Below are 23712 nucleotides of genomic sequence, written 5' to 3' on the forward strand. Positions count from 1 at the left end.
CGTTTCAAACTTGTTAAGGTTCAAGGTGGTATACTTTCAAAGACAGTTCCTAACAAATATAAGACAACTCCTGACGAATATGCTAAAGAAGTTGAAAATGACGACTAAGCATTTCTATCACATGCGTAAACTGTCATGTAAGGTGGCATGTAGTCTTTACTTTGTCCCGTTGTTTGTAGTTAGTATACAAGTCTCGTGTACTGAGGCACTGCGTTCCTCCGTACGCAATACTTGTGAATTTGACACTTTACAAAACCGTTAACGTATATTTTACAACACAAACACAAACACCAACTTAACCTTAAATATTTATAAAGCCGCCAACCACTTCACCTTACTACTGTAAAAATAAACGTTCTCACTTACAAAAGTATTGCAACTCTTCCCATTGCTGTGCTTCACACAATAGTTCATATTCTTCAGTATCGCTGCTGTCGCTCCAATCGTCAGAGTCAAAGTCACTGTCAAAATAAATGTTAGTAAGTTTTGACAAAGCTAATGAAACACGTTTACCGTTTGTATCGTATGCTTGTATAAACTTTCCATTCTTCATTCCTTCATAAACGCTCAAACTAACTTTACCCTTTCTCCCTCGTATCTGATAGAATGTATTTTCACGAGGAACGAAGAACAAATTCTTGAACTCATGACCGTTGTAGTTTGTTATCTCAATAGTTTTCGTCATTTATATAAAAATAAACTTAAAAATAAAATAAAAATAATTTTAAAAAATAAACTTAAAAATTAATGATATCACCACCCTCACACGTATGAAAACATAGCACAAAAATAAATTTAGGTGAAGCGGTGAGATCTCACCTCTTTTTTCACCTGTTTTTTCACCCACTTGAATTCATTGCTTTATAACTCTCTTCCTTTCTCCAACTCTTCTAACTTCTTCTTAAGTTCAGCAATGTTGTCCTCATGAAGTTTAATCTTCCTTAATATACCTTCTCTATCTAATGGTTGCTTTATCTTTCTAAACTGAACTCTACCATCCTTCATAGTATGAACGTAAAAACCTTCTGGAACCGCTCCTGATTTAATGTATTCTACCAAAAACTTTTGTTTCATTGCTCAGTGACTTTAGTCGTCATTTCAATCAAATAAAAATTTTAATATTAAATAAAAATAACGTTATTTTTTCAGTAAGGAAACGCAGGAGTTTTACGATTTATTTGAGGCGTGGGTTCTGGTTTAAATGTTGGAGTCGGTTTAGGAGTTGACTTTTGAACAGGAGTTTGTACTTTCATAGGTTCAGGAGTCATTGAAGGTGTTGTTTGTGATGGTGTCGGAGTTTGTTTAACTTCAGCTACTTCAGTATTATTTACAACATTTGCTTTATTTCTTTTCAACATCATAACTGCTCCTGCTGTAGCTAGCAAACCTAGTGGGAGACCATATTTTATATAAGGACTTGACCAAATGCTATTTTTGACAGGAGCTGGTGGAACACCTAACCTTGGTGAGACTGCTCTTTGCCATTGTGCAGCTCGTAAGAAATATTCAATAGGTGCTCCATAATCGTTTGGTAAAGTTTGTTTCATAGATGGTGAAGGTTCACGAGAGCTTGATGAAGAACTCATTTATAAGCTTTAAAAATAAACGTTTCATCCTTTATTCCTCACTGTCGTCCGTAGCTAAGTTATAGTCATCTAATCTCTATTATTGGGATTCCATTAGCACGCACCTGAATGGCAAAGCAACAATCCCTCATAAATCCAATAAGTGGCTTTGGTACATTTTCAGTTGCTAGTTCAATAGGTCCTTTAACAGACAATTTGTATGTTATTGGAGCAGTAGATGTTTGACCTTGCTGGAAGCAAAAAGTCCACTTCTGTTGGAAAACCACATAAGAAATGTGTGTTGTCATAGCTATCCCATTTATGTTCCACACTACCATCATCCACCAATGACCTCATAACATCTTCATTAAATCCTATCATATCATTTGTTTGTATTGCAAGCGTTCGCAACCATTTCATAAAATACAGGTCCATATGATTTTTCAGGTTCTGTAGGCATATTTCCATAAGCTCCCATGGAAAGCTGAAGATATTTAAACTTAGGGTTCTCAAAATTAACATAATAGTTGTCTTTCTTTCTAAATAGTGCCCAAATACTTTTAACATTAATAGGCGTATAAGCTGCTGTAAATGTTGCACTTGAACTATCTGTATTCTTTGAGAATGAACCGTCCATAGGAATCCAATCCATAACTTTAACAGGAAAACATAAAGCCTCGTTTGTATAATGTTCTACAAGTTCTGTATAAATGTTAGGGTCTAAAGAGAATGACTTTGGATGAATGAAACATTCATTAAAATCCATCTTTGTTCGAAATAGTTGCTGGTTTACAGTTGTAATAGTAACTGTTCCACTAGCTTCTACTGCCTTCGTTATCATAGTGAATGGTTCATTCCATGGAACAAATTTATTTGTCGGTGGATTTGAATCTGAAGCAAATGCAACTTTAAGAGTTGGATTGAAAGCAATGATATCATTTACAGATATAGATGTGCATTGTAAGGCGTCGCTACTGAACTTTACTTTAAGCTGAATGTTTCCTGCAAAAGCTGGAATAAATCGAATAGCTTCTAATGGAAGGAATCTTCTAACAGGAATTCTTAAACGAAGCTTAAAATCAAATGATTTTCCTGCTGTAATTGGACCACTAACAATTTGTCCTGTTCTGCATGTTCCCGAATGACTCCATACATCTTCATGTCGAGTCTTTGAGAAAACATCTACTTTCTTTATTTGTTCGGTAGTTGTGAGTTTGAAGTTATATATGCTTCTTCTCTTGCATTGTCTTGAGAATATACGATACGACCATTTGCAAGGATTTGATATCCAGCAACTGCATAGAAAGCGTCATCGAAACCAATCCAAAATCCTGGTGGGTTTGTTTTATTGGAACCTGAACCAATTTCTTTATCTACAATAATTGACCTTCCATTTTATACGTAATGAATGTATTGTAAAGGTCCAACATATTTTCACCAGGAGGTGAGAGATTGAATGTTACCCATGTGTTATCTTTACAGTTCCAGGTTGTGATGGAATCTTTGCGTCAGAATATTTTCTATTAGTGTCACCAATTTGAACTGCATTGTCTATGATATCGAAATATGAGCGAATCTGATGAATATGCTCTGCTGGAGTAAATTCGTTTAGCTGTTCGTTCTGCATGTATTTACTTCAGATAAAAATATCTATTTACTTCATTATTCTCACTCTTCTTCTTGGCATTCGTGGTGGAAGTTGTTTCTTGACATTTTCAATGAACTGTACATTCTCTTTTGTCTCGACTTCTTTCACTGGCGGGTCAGGGTTCTTTGACTCGGTTTGCTTTTCAATGAAATTCACGAACTTTGCAATAAGCTCTTGGTTCGTTATTGAAAGAACATCTGGCTTCTTTTCTTCTTGTTCTATTGACTTTTCAGTTTGAACAGAAGGTTTTATATGGGCTTCGTGGACTTCACCCTTGCCATGCACCTTAATGTTGTCGCTCTCTGTATTCGCTAATGGAACCTTTCTTTTTCTTACATATATTTTACCATCTTTACTCTGACTTACATAATAGAAAGGATGTTGTATTCCTCTGGCGTCATTTAATATAATAGACTCTCGTTCTGATTTTGACAAGCTCATTTTACATCGGTTAAAGTTTTAATTTTGTTTTATCTGCAATCAAATGACTCAGACAAGCCCTACGGACAAGACCCAAGGTGTCATAGATGTTGAAGCATTGAAGAAAGAAATTCGCGAGCAAATTTTATCCGAACTGAAGGAACAAAAACAAGAACAAAAGCCAGAGAGACCAAAGAGAAAACTTAGTGGAAAAACAACTAGCTGCATTAGCTGCTGGAAGACAAAAGAACCCACGTTTGCTAGCAAAGAAAGCTAGAGAAGAAGCTGAAGCAAAAGCTAAAGAAGCTGAAGCAAAGAAAGAGTAAATGGTTTATTTATCCGAACTAAAATGTATAGACAAATACCTTTAACTGTTGCGTTCAGTAGTGAAAACCCTGACGTCAAAATAAAGGGGAACAGAGTAACGTTTAAGTTTCCAACAGACTGGATTGTGAACATAAATGAAGAGAAGTACATTGGCATAACATCTATGTATATAACACGTGCATTTAGGAAAGTTGACTTTATACTTCAAGTCGAGATAGAAAATGACGAACAGTCTTTAAGCGCCCAAAACATTCACATATACAATACTTTAAAGACGATACAACATTGTTGCAATGTATGATTTCATTTAATGAGATGTTCGAGAAAAAGTTCAACATTGAAGTACAAACTTTACAGCCTTTACGTGAGTTTCTTGCACAACTGAAAGAAGAAGGTAGTCAGCCACAACTTATAGACTTTCATTATGAATTTAATGAAAATGAAGATGGAACTCATGACTGTCAATTCATTGTATTCTCACCATTCAATGAAGTCGCTAAAGAGAAAAAAAATCCATTACGTATAAGGTTTCAAATCTCTGAACCAAGTGATGATTTTAAGAATGTTTTCAATTATGATGCAATGCTTCCGAGGAAAAATGAATTTTCAAAGATTGTAACACCTGGCATTTGGGATAGAAAGCAAGCTATATTATATTCAAACTTAAGTAAGGGAGTTGAAAATGAGTTCATTGGTCATACAAGAACTTCACCACTTCCTAACCCTAAATACTATAAATTAACTGGCTTCAATCGTGAGTTTTGGATAGACATGTTCTCCACTCATGACCATAAATGTCCAGTGTTCTTGCCTCCAGACCATAAGGACTGTCTCTACATTGAAGCACAACTCTTAAACTCTACCATCGCAGTATTGTAAAATCTACGCTAGCTTTATTTTTATCATTCATGACCTCATTGCTGACAAAAATAAGCCGCTAGCGGCAAGGGCGAAGCCCATGACCTCAGAACTTCAACTCAAAGAATCCGGAGACAAAGTCTCATGGTTTTTAGGTTATTCAATAATTAATTATTTTTAAAGAACTAAAGGTGCTACCATGTTACCATGTGCTACCAGGTCATTTAACTTCTCTGAAAAAGTGTGACAACATGACATTTTGACAACAACACAGGAGGAAGGTAGTTATGAATTATTTTTAAAGAACTAAAGGTGCTACCATGTTACCATGTGCTACCAGGTCATTTAACTTCTCTGAAAAAGTGTGACAACATGACATTTTGACAACAACACAGGAGGAAGGTAGTTATGAATTATTTTTAAAGAACTAAAGGTGCTACCATGTTACCATGTGCTACCAGGTCATTTAACTTCTCTGAAAAAGTGTGACAACATGACATTTTGACAACAACACAGGAGGAAGGTAGTTATGAATTATTTTTAAAGAACTAAAGGTGCTACCATGTTACCATGTGCTACCAGGTCATTTAACTTCTCTGAAAAAGTGTGACAACATGACATTTTGACAACAACACAGGAGGAAGGTAGTTATGAATTATTTTTAAAGAACTAAAGGTGCTACCATGTTACCATGTGCTACCAGGTCATTTAACTTCTCTGAAAAAGTGTGACAACATGACATTTTGACAACAACACAGGAGGAAGGTAGTTATGAATTATTTTTGAAGAACTAAAGGTGCTACCATGTTACCATGTGCTACCAGGTCATTTAACTTCTCTGAAAAAGTGTGACAACATGACATTTTGACAACAACACAGGAGGAAGGTAGTTATGAATTATTTTTAAAGAACTAAAGGTGCTACCATGTTACCATGTGCTACCAGGTCATTTAACTTCTCTGAAAAAGTGTGACAACATGACATTTTGACAACAACACAGGAGGAAGGTAGTTATGAATTATTTTTAAAGAACTAAAGGTGCTACCATGTTACCATGTGCTACCAGGTCATTTAACTTCTCTGAAAAAGTGTGACAACATGACATTTTGACAACAACACAGGAGGAAGGTAGTTATGAATTATTTTTAAAGAACTAAAGGTGCTACCATGTTACCATGTGCTACCAGGTCATTTAACTTCTCTGAAAAGTGTGACAACATGACATTTTGACAACAACACAGGAGGAAGGTAGTTATGAATTATTTTTAAAGAACTAAAGGTGCTACCATGTTACCATGTGCTACCAGGTCATTTAACTTCTCTGAAAAAGTGTGACAACATGACATTTTGACAACAACACAGGAGGAAGGTAGTTATGAATTATTTTTAAAGAACTAAAGGTGCTACCATGTTACCATGTGCTACCAGGTCATTTAACTTCTCTGAAAAAGTGTGACAACATGACATTTTGACAACAACACAGGAGGAAGGTAGTTATGAATTATTTTTGAAGAACTAAAGGTGCTACCATGTTACCATGTGCTACCAGGTCATTTAACTTCTCTGAAAAAGTGTGACAACATGACATTTTGACAACAACACAGGAAAATATGATGCAGTCCAAAAATAAAGTTAGTTATGAATTGTTTTTATTTTTTATTCCTATATAAATGACAGCAACAAACAACAACAGCAACTATATCGTTTCTGATGAAAAAGTTATTGATTCATTAGCTGAGGAATTAGTTGTGGCAGAAACTAAAACCCTCAACGAAAGAATTGGTGAAAACAGGATTGATTTACATAACTACCTCAAACATGATGGAGGAAGAGGAAGGAAAACTGGTATGGCTTTATTAGTAAATAAAATTTCAAATTTAACGATTATAGATGTTGATATCAATAAATCATACAATGATGAACTTAAAGAAACAGTTAAAAAGACATTTTATCAAAACTTTCGGATAAAGATGTTATCGTTAAAACCGCTTCAGGAGGTCTTCACATTTATTGCAACACTAATTTCTTCTATGCAGTTTCGAACAGAATGATTAAATGTTATTCCTGCAATGATTATGATATTGATATCATGACTTCTATGGATGATTCAAAGCGTTCTTTAGTGGTTATGGCTGATTCAAGAGTTCGCAAGAATGCAACAGAACCAATCAAAACATACTCATTCATTCGTGGAAGTTATGATTCAACATTAACTAGAACAGTGAATGATATATTAAATGATTTGAATATTAAGGTAAGAGTTGAACAGAAGAATGAAGAAATAAAGACTATCATGAATGAAAACAAAGATGTAAACATTGACGATAAACTAGCTCAGAGCATAGTTGATGGCATCTGTGATTTTGAAGTACATAATGACGGTGGAAACATGAATTTAGAAAAAGAAATAACATTATTCACACTGTTTCAAGCTATTAATTCGTTACCGGATCATTTAATTAATGAAGCATACGATAACGTTTATAACTTCTGCAGTTTAACAGAAAATGCAAAAAGTAATTTTTGAAAAAGCACGTAGTAGATATGCACATTTAATGACTTCTCCATTTGTTTTAGTGAAGATTCTAAAACTATATCAAAAGAATATTATTGAATATGTTTTACCTTTATTACGTAAGCCAAAAATAATTTGATATCAAACTTGATGACTTTTTGATAACAGATATTAGACGCAAGGCTGAAAATCATCAGTATAAAAACAGTTCTGAAGTAATTGAGGATTTATCACGTGTAATCCGTTTTGTAGATTGTGGAAATAAATATTTCATTCAGAAAGATTATAATATCCACGACAAAATGAATCAAATATCATTTGTTCTTCAGTCAAACATGAAAGAGTCACTCAAAATGATTAAATTATTTAAAGAAGAAGGTAAAACCATAACAGCATGGGATGTACTACTAAATCAATTGTCTTCATTAACCGTTAAGGGTGTTTGCTTTAAATCTGATTCCCCAGATGTTTTCTCAACGTTTCAAGGTTATAAATACAACGTTCTCGAAAAACCAGATTACTCAAAAATTGAGATGTTTATGAATTTCATTAAAGAAGCCATTTGTGATAATAACGATGAAGTGTATAAATACCTTCTCGGCTGGATTGCATCAATGATTCAACATCCTGGAATCAAGAATGAAACAGCAATTATTTTGAAAGGACTTCAGGGAACAGGTAAAAACAGATTTACAGACATTATTTCTGAACTCCTCGCTGGTTATTCATGTAAAAACATTACCGAAATAAGTGAGCTAACGGGTAATTTCAACTCAGTTGTTGAAAATAAAATGTTTCTTGTACTTAATGAACTCAAGAATGTGGGTGAAGACAGACTCGCAAACTTCAACGCTTTGAAATCAATTATTACGGATAATGAGATTAGAATTAATGAAAAGAATCAACCCAGAAGAACAGCTCAGAACGTTGCAAACTTCATTTTCGTAACTAATAACGTTTACCCTGTCAAAATTGAAGTTGGAGACAGAAGATACGTAGTTTTAAGAGTTAATGGTAAATTCAAGGGTCAATTTGATTACTTCAAGAATTTAATGGATTCATGCACAAAGGAATTTTATGATAATTTACTGACGTATTTTATGCAATATGACCTTTCATCATTTAATGTACGAATCATTCCGATGACTGAAGCCAAACAAGATTTAATAGAATTATCATCAAATCCTTTAGATGTATGGATAAATACACATTATGATGAATTGTGTGCAGGTATGACGTGTGAAAATGCTCTATTCTGCAAACCATCAGACATGAAAGACAAAAACTTTCAAATGAGTATTAAGGATAAATGTGATAGGAAACATAGAAGAATAGACGGTAAACAAACATGGTATTATGTTTTGAAAGAAGAAATGAAAGGATTATATAAACAGGTTGAACCAAACGATAATGAGGAATCATTTACTGATGATGAAATACCTGTAAATGAGCCGCTAAGCGGCGAGACCTGAAGGTCTAGCTTTATAAAGTATGATTGGAATTTATTTTTGCATTAATCCTGTGTTGTTGTCAAAATGTCATGTTGTCTCATTTTTTCAGAGAAGTTAAATGACCTGGTAGCACATGGTAACATGGTAGCACCTTTAGTTCTTTAAAAATAATTCATAACTACCTTCCTCCTGAACTGTTGTCAAAATGTCATGTTTCAAACATGGTAACATGGTAGCACCTTTAGTTCTTTAAAATAATTCATAACTACCTTCCTCCTGTGTTGTTGTCAAAATGTCATGTTGTCTCATTTTTTCAGAGAAGTTAAATGACCTGGTAGCACATGGTAACATGGTAGCACCTTTAGTTCTTTAAAAATAATTCATAACTACCTTCCTCCTGAACTGTTGTCAAAATGTCATGTTGTCAACATGGTAACATGGTAGCACCTTTAGTTCTTTAAAAATAATTCATAACTACCTTCCTCCTGTGTTGTTGTCAAAATGTCATGTTGTCTCATTTTTTCAGAGAAGTTAAATGACCTGGTAGCACATGGTAACATGGTAGCACCTTTAGTTCTTCAATAATTAATTATTTTTGAATAACTGGGAAATAAATTTACGTCAAATATGCAATTTTATAAATCTTATGTCGACAGGCTACGTAGCACAGTGGTCTAAGGTGGTGTTATGGAGGGGTCAGGGTCTGTGGTTCGAACCGCGACAGCGCCGTATTTTCTTATTTTCTTTGTTTGTCTTGTTTTTGTCGTGAATAAAAAGTGTCATAAAAGTGCTCTATCTTCCACGGGAATAAATAAAAAATTTACTTTATTTCTTCTTTATTTCTTCTTTATTTCTTTGTTCCCGTGGAAGAAGGGTTTGCTGTTTTTTCTCAGCCGAAATCAATGATTTTTTATTTTTGGAATCCTTAGCGAATGAGGAATCTTTTCTCTCGTGGAAGCTTTGACCAAAAATAAATGGTTCATTTACTCACAATATTTTTGTACAAAACGACCCAAAACTTTTAACTTCTTTTCTGGCAGCTTCAAATGCTATCTTAGCGAGTTCATATTCTCTAAATTCTCTCTTTAAATCTTCTTGTTCCCATTGGTCTAGTTCGTATGGAGAATTCTATAACCATAATATATCTCACGTTCATGTTCTAATTGTTTTTCGCACATTTTTCCAACTTCTTCTTCAAACAAAGGTTTAGCATTTTCTACTGTATCTTCGAGTTCTTCTTCATCTAACTTCTCATGAACTTTCTTGTCTATGGAGTCCATAATTTTTCCAACTGCTTGCAATATTTTGGAGAAGCCCATTGCTATATAGTTTATAAGTCTTGGGTCTACATACATTCCTCTAACCTGTTTGATTTCATCGGGAATTCCTGCATGAATTTTATATAAAAAGCAACCGCCGGAATTCCGCGGGTTGGTATATTCTTCACAAAATGCCTTAAAATACTCTTCCCAGGACTTATTTTCCAACAACCTTCTAAAGTCTTTCCTAAACTGCTGACACATCTTTGTTGCATTAATGTAACCATCCTTGTCTCTACGTAAGACTTCAATACCATTATAAGTGCCTTTTGTGAATGTTTCACCATTAGATTTGTTCGTGAATGTTTTTGCTTCGACTGACATTTCTGTTCTTACATACAAAATAAAAAAATAAATAAAAATAAAACTAATTTTATTTTTTATTTCGGGAAAATTCATGAAAATTCATGAGGTGAGAAAAGAGGTGAAAAAACAGGTGACATCTCACCTCTTCACCTAAATTATATTCATGTCTGATTTACATCCAACGAAAAAGTTTAGAAGAATTTTCTTATTCTTTCTGGCATGTTTTTATCTTTCCAGTACTCCCGCTCTAATGGTCCCAGATGTGTTGGCTTCGACTCTCTCAAGTTCTTAGATGGTATAACATCTTCAACGCCTCCTTCATATCTTACTTTATAAGTGTCATCGTTTATGTTGTAGTCAAGTATTTCAATAACCACTCCTCGCTTTGCTTCGTCAATGGTTTCAGCAAGTTTGCCATTACTACTTTCAACTAATTTATGTCGAGGGTAAAATGCTATGGAGTCGTCAGCAGCTTTTATAAGATATCCATTACCTTGTAGAGTCTACGATATAATAGTTTCTACTTAACCTTAAACGTTTCTTTGTCAAGGTTTGTCGTCAAGAACTACACGAACTTTTGTACCAGGAATGAGGTAAATTGTGTTGAATTTCTGATATTTTGTGTTTGGCTTCGTTTCTTTTGTATATACTTTTCTTCTTGTTGTTGTGTCATTGAATTTGGTGTATGTCCTGTTGTAGAATGTGTTGAGGAATTGTAAACTTCGATGAAATGTTTCATTGTTTCTTCGGTAAAGTCTCGCTCTTGATTTAAATCTCTGAGCGTTCTTATGAAGCGGTTAATGATACCGAGTATGTTATGGTTATGGTCTTCAGTAGTGTAGTGAGTTATGTTATGCTTAATGAGAAAATCTGTGATTTCATTGCTGAGGTATGCACTGTCTTGGTCTGATGTTAAAGTACTTGGGCTATGTTCTGCTACAAACTTTTGTAAAACTCTTAACACTTCACGAGTTCCTTTATTTTTCATTGATATGCATATGCTTTACGAGTGTTAACATTAATGAAGATGAGGAATGGTTTATGACCACATTTTCTGCTTTGAATGAGAGTGTCAAATTGGTATGCGTCAGGAGTGTTGGAGTAAATTGGTAAAAAGTAGTCGTAAGGGTTTATTTTTGTTTGATGTACAACATTTTTGTCAAAGAACCTTTTCACTTCAGCTCTGTTAGTAAATCCCCAACTCTTTGCAGCTTCATTGAATTTCTTAAATGACCTCCATGGATGTTGTTCGAATACTTCTTTCAAGCTCATTTATGTAAAGTTAAAGATTTTAACCAACTCGTATCCAAGCGTGCATTGTTATATAAGGAGGCATATAATCTTTTCCATTACCTGCTGGGTCTGTAATACCAGCTACAACATGTGTATGATTTCCTGCAGTTCCACAGAAAATACCTGTGCTTGAATCTACTGGGTCAGTTGAAATATCATATCTATGCATTCCCTGTCTATCCGAACCCGCTGCAAGATTTGTATAACCTCTTTTTGTTATTGAATGTGAATGGTTTCCTTCCACAGATGTTCTTCCACTGAACCTATGCATATGTGAAGGAAGGTTTTCAATACCTATTTTCTTTGAACCTCCCATCTTCATTGACTGCGTATTAGTGTAGAATGGAAAACTGTCAACTATTTCATACCATCTACCACCAAATAAAGTGTTTGGATTTATTGGATTCATAGACGTATAAACAGCTCCTATAGGATATATTAAATCATATATGCTCATAACTCTATAAACATATTCTAAAGAACTTATGTCATTAAATACCATTTGGAATGTATCTCCCGGATGAAATGTTGCATTTGTTCCACTTTTATAATGTAATGTTAGTTCAATAGAATTATCCAAGAAAAATTCAAAAGTATCTGGTTGAAGACCTCTAACAAATTCAAATGGAGTTGCTGGTTCACCATTTATAATTTCTGTTGTAAATGTCATTGTATCTGGTTTCGAAAATTTCTTTGTTAGTTCTGCATCCACATAAGTTTTGTCAGCTTTCTTATCTAACATTGCTGGTAGTTCATATGCTTCAAAGTTTCTGGCATGATCTTCGGTATTCCTGCAACTCTTATCTAAATTGTTAAGAGTATCTTTTACGCTTGTACTTGGATTTTCTAATGGTGCACTTGAACCAAGGTCAAAGTTCAATATTATGTCGTCTGCTCTAACAGTAGTGAAGGATTTATGTGTATGGTTCTTGTCAGCTTTCTTATCATATAAATCTTGAGCAGTGAATTTAATATTATGTTCATCCTTCATGACATAAACATCTTTACATCTAATGTTTCTCATCGTCGTTATGTCGTCATCCGATGTTAAACCTTGTGGAAAGTTAGGAGGTTTACAATATAATGCATCCACCAGTTTCTTCAACCGTTCCTTCAATACTTTCTATACCAACAGTTGTGAAGAAATCATGTGTATGGTTCTTATCTGCTTTCTTATCTAACATTGCTGGTAGTTCATGTGCTTCAAAGTTTCTGACATGACTTCAATGTTCATACATTTACTATTTAAGGAGTTTAGTGTATCTTTTACGCTTGTACTTGGATTTTCTAATGGTGCACTTGAACCAAGGTCAAAGTTCAATATTATGTCGTCTGCTCTAACAGTAGTGAAGGATTCGTTTGTATGGTTCTTGTCAGCTTTACTGTCTAATGTAGCTTGAAGTTCATTTATATCGGAGATGTTGTGTTTATGAGATTTCAAAACTTTGTTCATTGCTTCGAGTTCAACTTTGTCAGCTTTACTTTTAATAGCATCTTCAAACGTTATTTTTGCCTTAACTCTCAAAGTAAATCTTGGTTCAACTAATACACCGTTAACAGAGAAAGTAGAGGCATAAATTTCATCGTTATAACTAAATGCTTCTGGTGCTTTACCCGTGTCATACTGTACAGTACAGCTTATGTCATAACCTTTAGCACGAATGTATTTATATCTTCTTTCATTAACATCTTCCGTCTTCACTTCATCACTTCGTGTTAAATATCCATGGTAGTCCGTTATAATCTGTTCGTCTGAAGTTATATAATGAACGTGGTTTTTATCTGCTTTTTCGGCTAATTTCTCATTAACATCATTCACTTCTAATTCAACTCTTCCGCCAGAACTCTTATTATCATTAATCTTTTTCATTAATTCGGTAATTACGTCATAAAGACTATATTCTGTTTTCGGTTTTGTAAATAATGAGTCAAAATTTCTTTTCATCATTACATCGCTGACATTAATGATATCACCAATTCCTTTTTCATTTATTCTCTTCATTAATTCTGCAATAATGACGAATATATAATCTGTTAATTTATTCTCTTCATCGAGGGTTATAGAATGTTTTGAAATTGAATCATTAACTCCTCTAAATAAATCAATAACTTCAGGATACACGTTTTTAATGTCTCGAATAACCCGACCAGTATCCTCGCCACTATGTGGCTCTGAGCCCGTTGGGCTCTGTTGTTCATGTTCTTCGTTCCCGTCGTTACGTGGTTTTATATCTCTAACCATCATCAACGCAGCCATAACCGGAGGGTTTGTTGCTACCTGTTCGAAAATCCGTCCGTTATGTATGGTATATCTAAATAATTTCTTTGTGTTTGTTAAAACATTTGAAACAAGTCTTTTAAAACCATCTACAAAATTTCCTGTTTCACCTAATGTTCTTGCAGCATTTACAAGCTCACCCATTCCCGCTTTTGACCCCAAAAACGTCCATATTGCATTTATTTCACTCTGTATAGTTGTCCATTCAGCGAAACTAACACCCGCATTCGCTAAGTTGAAAATGAAATTCAGTGGATCGAACTTAATTCCACCTTTTTTTCAATTTCAACGAACTCACTAACATGAGATTTTAAATATTCTTTTGTTAAAATTGTTTTCCCCGATGTTATGTCATTAACGAAACTATCACCGTCAAAAGTTAACGAATTCAATTTCGTCGTTGATGCTTTTATTTCATACACCGCTTTATCGATAGTTTTTGGCTCACCTTCTTTAGAAGCATATGAAACATTAATGAATGAATTATATGTATTCATGAATGAGTTAAAATCAATGATTTTCATTAATGACGCCTTTAATGATTCATTAACTGTTGAATCCCTTAAAACAATTACTGAACTGTCCTTTATGAAAGGTACACTGCAAACCGTCGAGTTTGGATCAAATGCTGTAGTTGGTGCAGGAATATTAATGATATAAGTCATTAAATCATTAAGTGACGTAAATAATGTTGTTGTTTTTGATTTAATTTCTTTAGCATCTGTTATATATGGTAATTTTATTTCTGTAGTTTCTGAATTAAAGATATTCGCTAAAATGTTTTGTAAACTGTTTTGAACAGCTGTGTAAACCGTTGAATCCGGAACTCTTACGATTTCACCGTCCTTAATAAAGGGCATTGTACATGGCGTAGTGCTTGGGTCAAATTTCGGGTTATGATTCAACATATATTCTAATGCTTCATGAACAGACTTATATACTGTTGTGTCGTTCTTCATGACAACTTCATTTACAATGAAAGGCATTGTACATGGAGTTAAAATAGGGTCAAACTTTTCATAGTCCTTCCATGTTATGTATTTCTCAGTATTTCCATCAGAAATAACAATATATTTGTCAGTAAGTGTGAGAGAGTATTGACCAAAATATAAACGTTTAGCTCTGTCAGCTTCATACGCATATGCAGCTATACTCATATTTTAATGAGAATAAAATGTTGTTCTATTTGCAAAGTACAGACCCAAACGAATACGGGACAGTAAAGCTACAAACAAACTTAGGTCTACAGAATGAAGCCACTTGCATTCAGAATGGTTGACTTCAATACTATCGCTTCATTCGTTATAACAGATGAAACAGATTTCATGGAGTTTGAAATAGATGGAAAGAAGCACGAAATAAGATTTCACAATAATGTAGAATATAAGATGAAACATTAGCTGGAGTGTTAAAATGCTCTCATAAATACTACAATAAACAAGGATAACGAAGAAAACTTAATGAATGTTAAACTTATTGCAGGAGTTTTGAAGTTCAGTTATGCGAAGGAGTTTAAGATAACACGAATGAGTCATAGAGTTCAATTGCTTCTGGGAGCATACCATATGACATTTCCTTTGAAAAGTATTGACAAAACGATGAGATGAAATCTGTTCCATACGTATGTTATGGCAATTGTTTTATACATTGAGTCAAAAATAGCTAATGTCACAGGTATTTCAGGAGTTAATAGTAAAGGTTCAGTAGAATATAAGTCTTTCTGTTATGCAGTCAATTCAATGTTCATTCCAAACGTTCCTGTCATAGCAACTCATTTAGGTAAATGGGTTCGCATTAGTCCTCATAATTTGAAAGACATGCAATTCAGACTTGTTGACTTTCAAGGCGAGCCTGTAGAACTGAAGGCACCATGCGAATGACTGTTGAAGTTGACTTTTTAGAAAATATTAAATGCAACAGCTTACAAGAGAACTCAGAGCTAAAAATATAAAGTATGAATGTTATGTATTAGGTCATGAACTTTGGTATTGCTGTTTGATGAAACAAATGAGTTAGTTATGTCAGTCAAGAGAACAGAAAAAGGCGTCAAAGGCGCCGAGCGCAAAGCGCTATATTGTGTTAGTGAAAACTGCACCAAGTCAATAAGATTAGGTTTGCATTATGAAGATGAGTTCGATACTGTTGAAGAAGTTTTGGATAGATATTACAAATTGCTTTAATTTACTAAAACATATTTCAAACAAAGTTTATATTCTGTTGGTTTTGTATACTCGTTCGAATATTTATACTTAAACTCAACTCCTGTAGTTCCTGGTATTTCAATGATGCGGATGTTACCTATTTTCATGAATGGTGGCGTTTGACCACAGCATTCGATTTCAGGGTCGAGATAGTCAATGACACATTGTTTCCCTGTTATTCGTGATATAACATTTTCAAGGTCCTCCTTTGTTAGAATTATTTGGTTCTTACTTATAAGATTTGTCAAAAGCTTCTTATCGTCTTTGAGTAAAATTGTTTGGTATAACTGAAGAAGGTAATGGTCTACGTTATCTGAAGGATTTGTTTGAACATTTGTGTAAGGATTGTCGTTGGCTTCTCTTGAAGAATTTGGTCCAGTGGTGGATACTCTAACTTAACATCTGATGTAGCGTTAGCGTTTGAAGCTGAGTTTAAATTCACGGATTTCAGTTCTGGTTCTTTTTCTTTCAAACACTCCGAACTATAATTCTTTATGACAATATTGTTTGTCGTTCGTGAGTCAACATTTGATGTTGGTTCAATTGGAACATTAACGGCACCAGCTAAGATGGATTTGCTTCTCATTCATATAGAATAAAAACCTTTTATATGTATGAAATGAACAATATACTCGACAAGGGTTTGAATGTAAAGCTAACGAATGAAAATATTGTTGAATTCACTGAGACAGGAGCTGTGTATAAAGATGTAGAAACTACTGAACAAAAGAGCTAAGGGAAGAAGCAGGAACATGAACAAAGGGTGGAAGCCTATAAAAATTTATGTCAATGATGGCTCAGGAGGTTCAAACATAAAGTATGCAGAAAGTTATAGAGTTTATGCTCTCAAAGGTGAAAAGCCTTCATTTAAGAACAGCTATTCTAACGCATATCCTCAAAAAGCTAACGGAATGGGGAGTGGAATGATATGAATGACAGCAAAAATATTAACAGAAATGGCGACAGAGATGCATGGAATTTGTTTACCATCAGTCAATTGAAGGTTAAACTTTAAAACAATGTTGGTCGTTCCCATGGAATATTTTTGACTTTAATGGTATTAGTCATGATATGAATCTCAAGGTATGAACGAGGAGAGATGAGAGACTTATATGCTTCCCAAATTTCTTCAAAAGGTAATGTTATACCTGACTGTTTCCAAATGAGTTCAATATCATAACGTGAGAAACCTTGAAAGATAACGAAGTCAGTTATGAGACGTTTTATGTTTAAAGCTAAAAACCTCCATGTTTGCATAAGTATTGCTACAGTTAAGTGGTAATGTCTGACTTTAGTTATGATGTTAGCTAATGGTGAGTCTGGTTTTGACACTAAACCTTTACCAGCGAAGTCGTCACAAACGAGCAGAGTGTTTGAAGGATACTTTTTGAAGGGGTATTTTGAAAGTTTTGATAGAATGTAGTTTGTCAGTCGTTTCATATCGTAAACTCCTGAGTACTGACGTAAGTGGTGTTTGTCAATAATTCTTTCCATCTCTTCTGAAGTCTTTTGCATTCCTGACTGTATGAACTCTACAATAGCATAATATTTCCTCTTACGTCGAATGTAACGTTGAAGAAATTCAATGAGTTCACTGTCTGGAACTTTAACGACAGAGGCTTGAACTTTTGACATAAATGTTTTCGCTGTTGAGTCCATAGAGTCTGAAGTTACTGATATAATGATTTGGTCATAATATGAGTCGTTTCCTAAACGTTCTGTTATGAGTATATGACGAATGAGGTTAAATGTCTTACCTGAACCCATCTTTCCACAATAGAAATAAACGCCATTTGAACAGAACTCATAGTCCTTACTGAAAGGAAGAATGAGAGAAGAGTTAAGTTTGTCTGTAGTTTCATTCATGTCTTCATCTACGTCATGTATTAAATGCTTCATTTTATCTCCATTAAAAATGCAAGTCAGAAATATTCAGAACATAGCACCGAGTCTAACTGACAAGAGTATAAAGATATACTATGAACATGTTATGATGAAACCTACCAAAATTCAAGAAAGTCAGTATACTTATGAATATCCAAGACACTGGGTAGAGTATGTAGGAGGTGAGAAAGCTATTGAAATAAGACAGGTTCGAAGTATTCCAGCAGGAAGAACAATATTATTGAAGAACTTTAATGTTTTGAGGTATAATGATGAAACAAAGAAGCAAGATAGTTTTCCTGTTGCTGTGTATGTGAACCTAGACACAGGAGATGACATGAAAGTTTTTAACACAAAGCTTCAAACGGTAGTGAGAGAACAACTGACTGCGGAAGGACACCCATTACCTTCAGAAGTTAGCATAGCATATAATTTGAAACAAACTCAATAGATTTTAAAGTCATCTCTGCAAAGAAGTCAGGTTTTACATTTAATGAAGCAGATGTATATTCGAATGAAAACTTCAAAGCTATTGCATGGTTAGATAATGACGATTGCTTTAAGAAAATATTTAAATTCAGTGACTCAACGATGTCAATAGATGACCTTCGTGGAATGTTACCATCGACGTTTACAGTTGAAGGTTCAGCAGGATTGCTTACAAGATTGTCAATTGGTGGTATTTGGTCTCGTGAGAACATTGTTATAAAAATCCAGTATAAGTGAATTTGCTGAAGAATCTATATTATGTCTTTCAAACTACATGTATTCGCCACCGAAGCATTATAGTATAACAAACTTTGTCAGTAAGTTTAACATAAGACTTGTCGAACCTTCTTCAATGAAAGATGTTGTGCTACCTAAAGATGGAAAGGATGGACTCATTATTGAAATGATTTTAATAGCATATTAAATGAGCTTGTTCTTGAAGGTCATTCATGATGAAATAACTGTTGTAGAAGATGTTAGCAATTGTTCAGACATTTTGAAGCGTATAGATGATATAAGAAAGAAGTTTATGAATGAGAATGTTTATGTTCATTGACTTTCTCCAGTAACGAGAACTTTTATGAGATAATATTGAAGAGAGATGATTTTAATATGGTGTAAATGGTAGCTTGGGCAGCTTTAGGCGCAATGGGAACAAAAGCATTAGCATTTGGAGCAAAAGCACTTGGAGCTTATGACGCAGTAAATAAAATGAGTGGAGGAAGGGTTTCAAAGACATTAGATGCAAATAAAGGAAAGATTGGAGGCTGGGTTGCAAAGAAGTTAAGATTAAATAAAATAGGACTCATAAATAAAGCATCCAATTTGGTTGCGACTGAGTCAGAAAATGCTTTAGGAAAGGACGATGAGTTTGCAAAACACGCAAAAGACTTTAATGACCAGATGAAAGGTGAAACAATGCATTTAAATAGAGTCGATGGAACTCTTCCTCCACCAGTAGTTCTTCCGTATGGTCCCTATGGAATGTATGGAAACCCTTACGAAAGACCATTTGACCCATTGACTGGTGGAAGTAACTGGTATCATTACGGACGAAGAAGAAAGACAGTCAAGTTGGAGACAGACGTGAAGAAAGCAACTAAAAAGAAACCAAGGAAGAGAGTTATAAAGCAATGAATTCAAGTGGGTGAAAAAACAGGTGAAAAAAGAGGTGAGATGTCACCTCTTCACCTAAATTTATTTTTGTGCTATGTTTTCATACGTGTGAGGGTGGTGATATCATTAATTTTTAAGTTTATTTTTTAAAATTATTTTTATTTTATTTTTAAGTTTATTTTTATATAAATGACGAAAACTATTGAGATAACAAACTACAACGGTCATGAGTTCAAGAATTTGTTCTTCGTTCCTCGTGAAAATACATTCTATCAGATACGAGGGAGAAAGGGTAAAGTTAGTTTGAGCGTTTATGAAGGAATGAAGAATGGAAAGTTTATACAAGCATACGATACAAACGGTAAACGTGTTTCATTAGCTTTGTCAAAACTTACTAACATTTATTTTGACAGTGACTTTGACTCTGACGATTGGAGCGACAGCAGCGATACTGAAGAATATGAACTATTGTGTGAAGCACAGCAATGGGAAGAGTTGCAATACTTTTGTAAGTGAGAACGTTTATTTTTACAGTAGTAAGGTGAAGTGGTTGGCGGCTTTATAAATATTTAAGGTTAAGTTGGTGTTTGTGTTTGTGTTGTAAAATATACGTTAACGGTTTTGTAAAGTGTCAAATTCACAAGTATTGCGTACGGAGGAACGCAGTGCCTCAGTACACGAGACTTGTATACTAACTTTTGTGTATACCCTGAAACCAAATGTGTATGGCTTCCTCCTCCCTGAGTGTCACTCCAGTAACAATTTATAGCAAACTCAACGTCGTCTTTAACATCATATCCTTTACCTTTTGTCATTCTTGACCAATCCCAATATCTATGCTTATGCCAACCTTCTAGAGATGTACTTAAATTTATGTAATGACTGTGCGCAGGTAGGTTTTCACCTGAAATCGTTTTACTTCCACCTGTTTCCTTTGAAGAGTTTGCACAATACAAAAACCTGTCGACTATTTGAGTCCAAGTTCCAAAACCAAGTACTACTTCTGGTCTGGTAGAGTTCATTGACGTATAAATAGAGCCAACCGGGTAAATAAGATTCGGCAAAATTTGTTTAAGCACATTGAGTTCCTGTCTTAGATGTATAATACTATTGTCATTCGATATCAAAGTATCTACAAGACTTGTTGCCGGTGGTATTGTTGGACCTTTACTTGGCAAGGTTGTGTTTAGTGTAATATCATCTGCTGTAAAAGTTGTAAAACTTGTATGTGTATGTCCAACGTCACTTTTCCTGTTTAAGGTTTCTTGTAAGTTTGTAATATTTGCAATGGTATGTGTATGTCCAACGGCACTTTTCCTGTTTAAGGTTTCTTGTAAGTTTGTAATATTTGCAATGGTATGTGTATGTCCAACGTCACTTTTCCTGTTTAAGGTTTCTTGTAAGTTTGTAATATTTGCAATGGTATGTGTATGTCCAACGTCACTTTTCCTGTTTAAGGTTTCTTGTAAGTTTGTAATATTTGCAATGGTATGTGTATGTCCAACGGCACTTTTCCTGTTTAAGGTTTCTTGTAAGTTTGTAATATTGCAATGGTATGTGTATGTCCAACGTCACTTTTCCTGTTTAAGGTTTCTTGTAAGTTTGTAATATTTGCAATGGTATGTGTATGTCCAACGTCACTTTTCCTGTTTAAGGTTTCTTGTAAGTTTGTAATATTTGCAATGGTATGTGTATGTCCAACGGCACTTTTCCTGTTTAAGGTTTCTTGTAAGTTTGTAATATTTGCAATGGTATGTGTATGTCCAACGTCACTTTTCCTGTTTAAGGTTTCTTGTAAGTTTGTAATATTTGCAATGGTATGTGTATGAGTCTTTTTAGAATATTCGTTTTCAGCTCTTGTCACTTCACTTGACATTTTATTGTCAACATATGTTTTGTCTGCTAGTTCAGGATGAGTATGTTCTTTTGTTGCATATGTTGCATCTGCTCTGTCATGTTCTTCTTGAACTTTTTCAATGACATACTCTTTGTCAGCTTTGTTGTCAACATCTGCTTTCAAAAGAAGTTCTTTTATAGGTTTCTCGTTTAAAGTTCCTTTTGTTGGATTTACACAGACAGTATGGTTCTTACTGTCTTGAAACAGAAACTCGTCTGTTAAAGGGTTTAATGTCAGTTTTAAGTTTCCTTCTTTCAATGACTCAGATATCTTAGAATAGTTTGAAAAGTTTGTTGTGTTCTTATTTAGAGCTTGCAAAATGAGTTGTCGGTTGTGTTGTATTTCTCTCATAGACGCTGTTTCTTTCGACATTTTTATTCTAGATAAAATATGCTTTCAATAGAAAAAGAAAATTCAAGAGTTGCTACAACTAAACCATTAGATGAACTTTTTACGAATGTCGGTCAAAAGTTTGAGACAGAGACCGTAAAGCATGAAGGCTATCGTTTTGACTACCCGTTAAGATGGCTAAGAGACCCATCCGTCACAAAAGCTATTGGCTTTCGTAGAATGAAGTTCATTTCAGAAGCCATACATGGTTTCCCATTTACGGTCGGTTTTGAAGTTCGATACTATAACAAAGAAAAACGTATGTATGAGAAATTTGAACAGGGAAAACTTTTACAAGTTAGTTTGCTTGTAAACTTAGAAACAACTCTTCAAGCTTTTCAAGAAAAATAAACGATATCTATCTCGAATATGCAAACCAGTTTAACATTGACGAAGGAGAGTACCATCTCGATATTATATATGACAGGAAAAATGCAACTGTTAAAATCAATAGAATAGAAGACCTTGGAGAAAACGTTTATATTTCTACAAAATATAACAACTTGGCATGGTATAGATTTTTGAGGATGTTAAATCAGCCTGCAGAATATCCAGTACACCCGAACTTTTATGAAGTCGAAAACCCTAATGGAACATATGAAAATGTTTTCGACTCAGATGCTATTATCGTTCATGCTTCATTTTCTGGTGCACAAAACTCTTTTTTATGCTTGGCAAATGACTTTTACGAAAAACCTACAAAGCTATATGAACCACCGAGTGGAAGTATTTCAGACTTTCAAGTATGGTTTACTACAGATGGAAGAAAGAGAATAGTTCCATTATACCATGCGTTTTACTTAGAACTTAGTCTCATATACAACTACTATCGAACGGTAAAAAAATAATTTTAATACGGTTGAGGTGTTGGATTTTGGTTGCCAACTAGACTGTGGTGCAGGTTCAGGCTGTTGTATAACAGGAGCTTGTTCTTCTGGTTCAGGTCTTTAGGTATAATACCAACGAACTGACCTACTCTTTTACCAATATTTTTGACTCCGTTCCAAATTCCTCTTCCGACAGATTTTATTCCATTCCATAATACCTCTTCCAACATTTCGAAAGAAGTTTCCTATTCTTCCAAAGAAACCCATTTTACTATATGTAAAAATCTAATGTCCGCCTAGTCTTTTACGTTTCCTTCTGAAGTTCCATTGCATTCTTTAACTGGAGCTCATACATTCTATTTCTCCTCTGGTAGAAAACATATTCCGGGTCAACTCCTGTGTTCGCGTCATCTGCATAGAGTTGTTTATATCCCACTTCAGGGTTTGTATAAAACTCTTTCCATCTCATATTTGCATACCATGGTGGTAAGCCTAACGCAGCGTCATTTGACATGCAGTTTTGCATTTGTACATCTGTTGGCACTTGACCATAGTTTGCCATTGCAGTTTGTATTCTAACTTCATTTGGAATATTCTCTGGGTTTGGTTGTCCAGGTTTGCTGTGCATTCGCTAAGTTCTGTGCGTCCACTTTAATATTAGATAAAAAATATCTCTTACGAGTACATATGCTGAACATTTGCTGGTATTGGTTCATCTTCATATTCTCTATATCTTTCTGCCACGTCAAATAAGTAAATGAACAATGGAAAAAACCTAAAACAAGTAGTCCTATTTCAAACCACATTTACTTACCAATAAAATTTCTTTGTTGTGACACTTTCTCCGGTTTATAGGACCTCTCTCATATTCTTCTTGTCATATCTAAACTCATAGTCATGTATGTCCTCTAACCATCTCATGACACTT

At 34.4% G+C, this 23712-nt stretch overlaps 8 protein-coding genes and 7 pseudogenes across 15 annotated transcripts, besides 6 other annotated features; 7 read left to right on the plus strand and 8 right to left on the minus strand.

Moving 5' to 3' along the window:
• Window positions 1–48: part of a mobile genetic element that runs on past the window's edge.
• Window positions 1–20311: part of a mobile genetic element that runs on past the window's edge.
• Window positions 178–856: a terminal%2Cinverted (terminal inverted repeat of Maverick-1A transposon ID:TVAGG3_0143050).
• Window positions 178–20367: a mobile genetic element.
• TVAGG3_0143060 (repellent protein 1 family) lies at window positions 1228–1586 on the minus strand (the record flags this gene model as incomplete). The annotated part of the gene is made up of 1 exon (XM_051224366.1): window positions 1228–1586. A coding segment is annotated over one exon (359 nt), but the record flags the coding sequence as incomplete, so codon positions are not given.
• Window positions 3220–3654, minus strand: TVAGG3_0143070 (uncharacterized protein; the record flags this gene model as incomplete). Its single annotated transcript, XM_051224367.1, has 1 exon — window positions 3220–3654. The coding sequence occupies one exon, from the start codon at window positions 3652–3654 to the stop codon at window positions 3220–3222; it is 435 nt and encodes a 144-aa protein (XP_051109353.1).
• Window positions 3698–3959, plus strand: TVAGG3_0143080 (annotated as a pseudogene). Its single transcript has one exon. A coding segment is annotated over exon 1 (262 nt).
• Window positions 4276–4839, plus strand: TVAGG3_0143090 (uncharacterized protein; the record flags this gene model as incomplete). The annotated part of the gene is made up of 1 exon (XM_051224368.1): window positions 4276–4839. The coding sequence occupies one exon, from the start codon at window positions 4276–4278 to the stop codon at window positions 4837–4839; it is 564 nt and encodes a 187-aa protein (XP_051109354.1).
• On the plus strand, window positions 6489–6891 carry TVAGG3_0143100 (annotated as a pseudogene). The gene has a single exon. A coding segment is annotated over exon 1 (403 nt).
• Window positions 7636–8517, plus strand: TVAGG3_0143110 (uncharacterized protein; the record flags this gene model as incomplete). Its single annotated transcript, XM_051224369.1, has 1 exon — window positions 7636–8517. A coding segment is annotated over one exon (882 nt), but the record flags the coding sequence as incomplete, so codon positions are not given.
• TVAGG3_0143120 (uncharacterized protein) lies at window positions 8626–8805 on the plus strand (the record flags this gene model as incomplete). The annotated part of the gene is made up of 1 exon (XM_051224370.1): window positions 8626–8805. One exon carries the CDS (start codon window positions 8626–8628, stop codon window positions 8803–8805), a length of 180 nt encoding a protein of 59 aa, XP_051109356.1.
• On the minus strand, window positions 9768–10064 carry TVAGG3_0143130 (annotated as a pseudogene). Its single transcript has one exon. A coding segment is annotated over exon 1 (297 nt).
• On the minus strand, window positions 10601–11681 carry TVAGG3_0143140 (annotated as a pseudogene). The gene has a single exon. A coding segment is annotated over exon 1 (1081 nt).
• TVAGG3_0143150 (ATP binding) lies at window positions 11701–12111 on the minus strand (the record flags this gene model as incomplete). Its single annotated transcript, XM_051224371.1, has 1 exon — window positions 11701–12111. The coding sequence occupies one exon, from the start codon at window positions 12109–12111 to the stop codon at window positions 11701–11703; it is 411 nt and encodes a 136-aa protein (XP_051109357.1).
• On the minus strand, window positions 12246–13155 carry TVAGG3_0143160 (annotated as a pseudogene). Its single transcript has one exon. A coding segment is annotated over exon 1 (910 nt).
• On the minus strand, window positions 13185–15137 carry TVAGG3_0143170 (annotated as a pseudogene). The gene has a single exon. A coding segment is annotated over exon 1 (1953 nt).
• Window positions 17193–18047, minus strand: TVAGG3_0143180 (protein of unknown function, DUF4106 family; the record flags this gene model as incomplete). Its single annotated transcript, XM_051224372.1, has 1 exon — window positions 17193–18047. One exon carries the CDS (start codon window positions 18045–18047, stop codon window positions 17193–17195), a length of 855 nt encoding a protein of 284 aa, XP_051109358.1.
• TVAGG3_0143190 lies at window positions 18097–18975 on the plus strand (annotated as a pseudogene). The gene has a single exon. A coding segment is annotated over exon 1 (879 nt).
• On the plus strand, window positions 19266–19691 carry TVAGG3_0143200 (protein of unknown function, DUF4107 family; the record flags this gene model as incomplete). The annotated part of the gene is made up of 1 exon (XM_051224373.1): window positions 19266–19691. One exon carries the CDS (start codon window positions 19266–19268, stop codon window positions 19689–19691), a length of 426 nt encoding a protein of 141 aa, XP_051109359.1.
• Window positions 19692–20311: a terminal%2Cinverted (terminal inverted repeat of Maverick-1A transposon ID:TVAGG3_0143050).
• Window positions 20312–23712: part of a mobile genetic element that runs on past the window's edge.

Source organism: Trichomonas vaginalis, chromosome IV, assembly GCF_026262505.1.
Source record: "Trichomonas vaginalis G3 chromosome IV, whole genome shotgun sequence".
Lineage (NCBI taxonomy): Eukaryota > Parabasalia > Trichomonadida > Trichomonadidae > Trichomonas > Trichomonas vaginalis.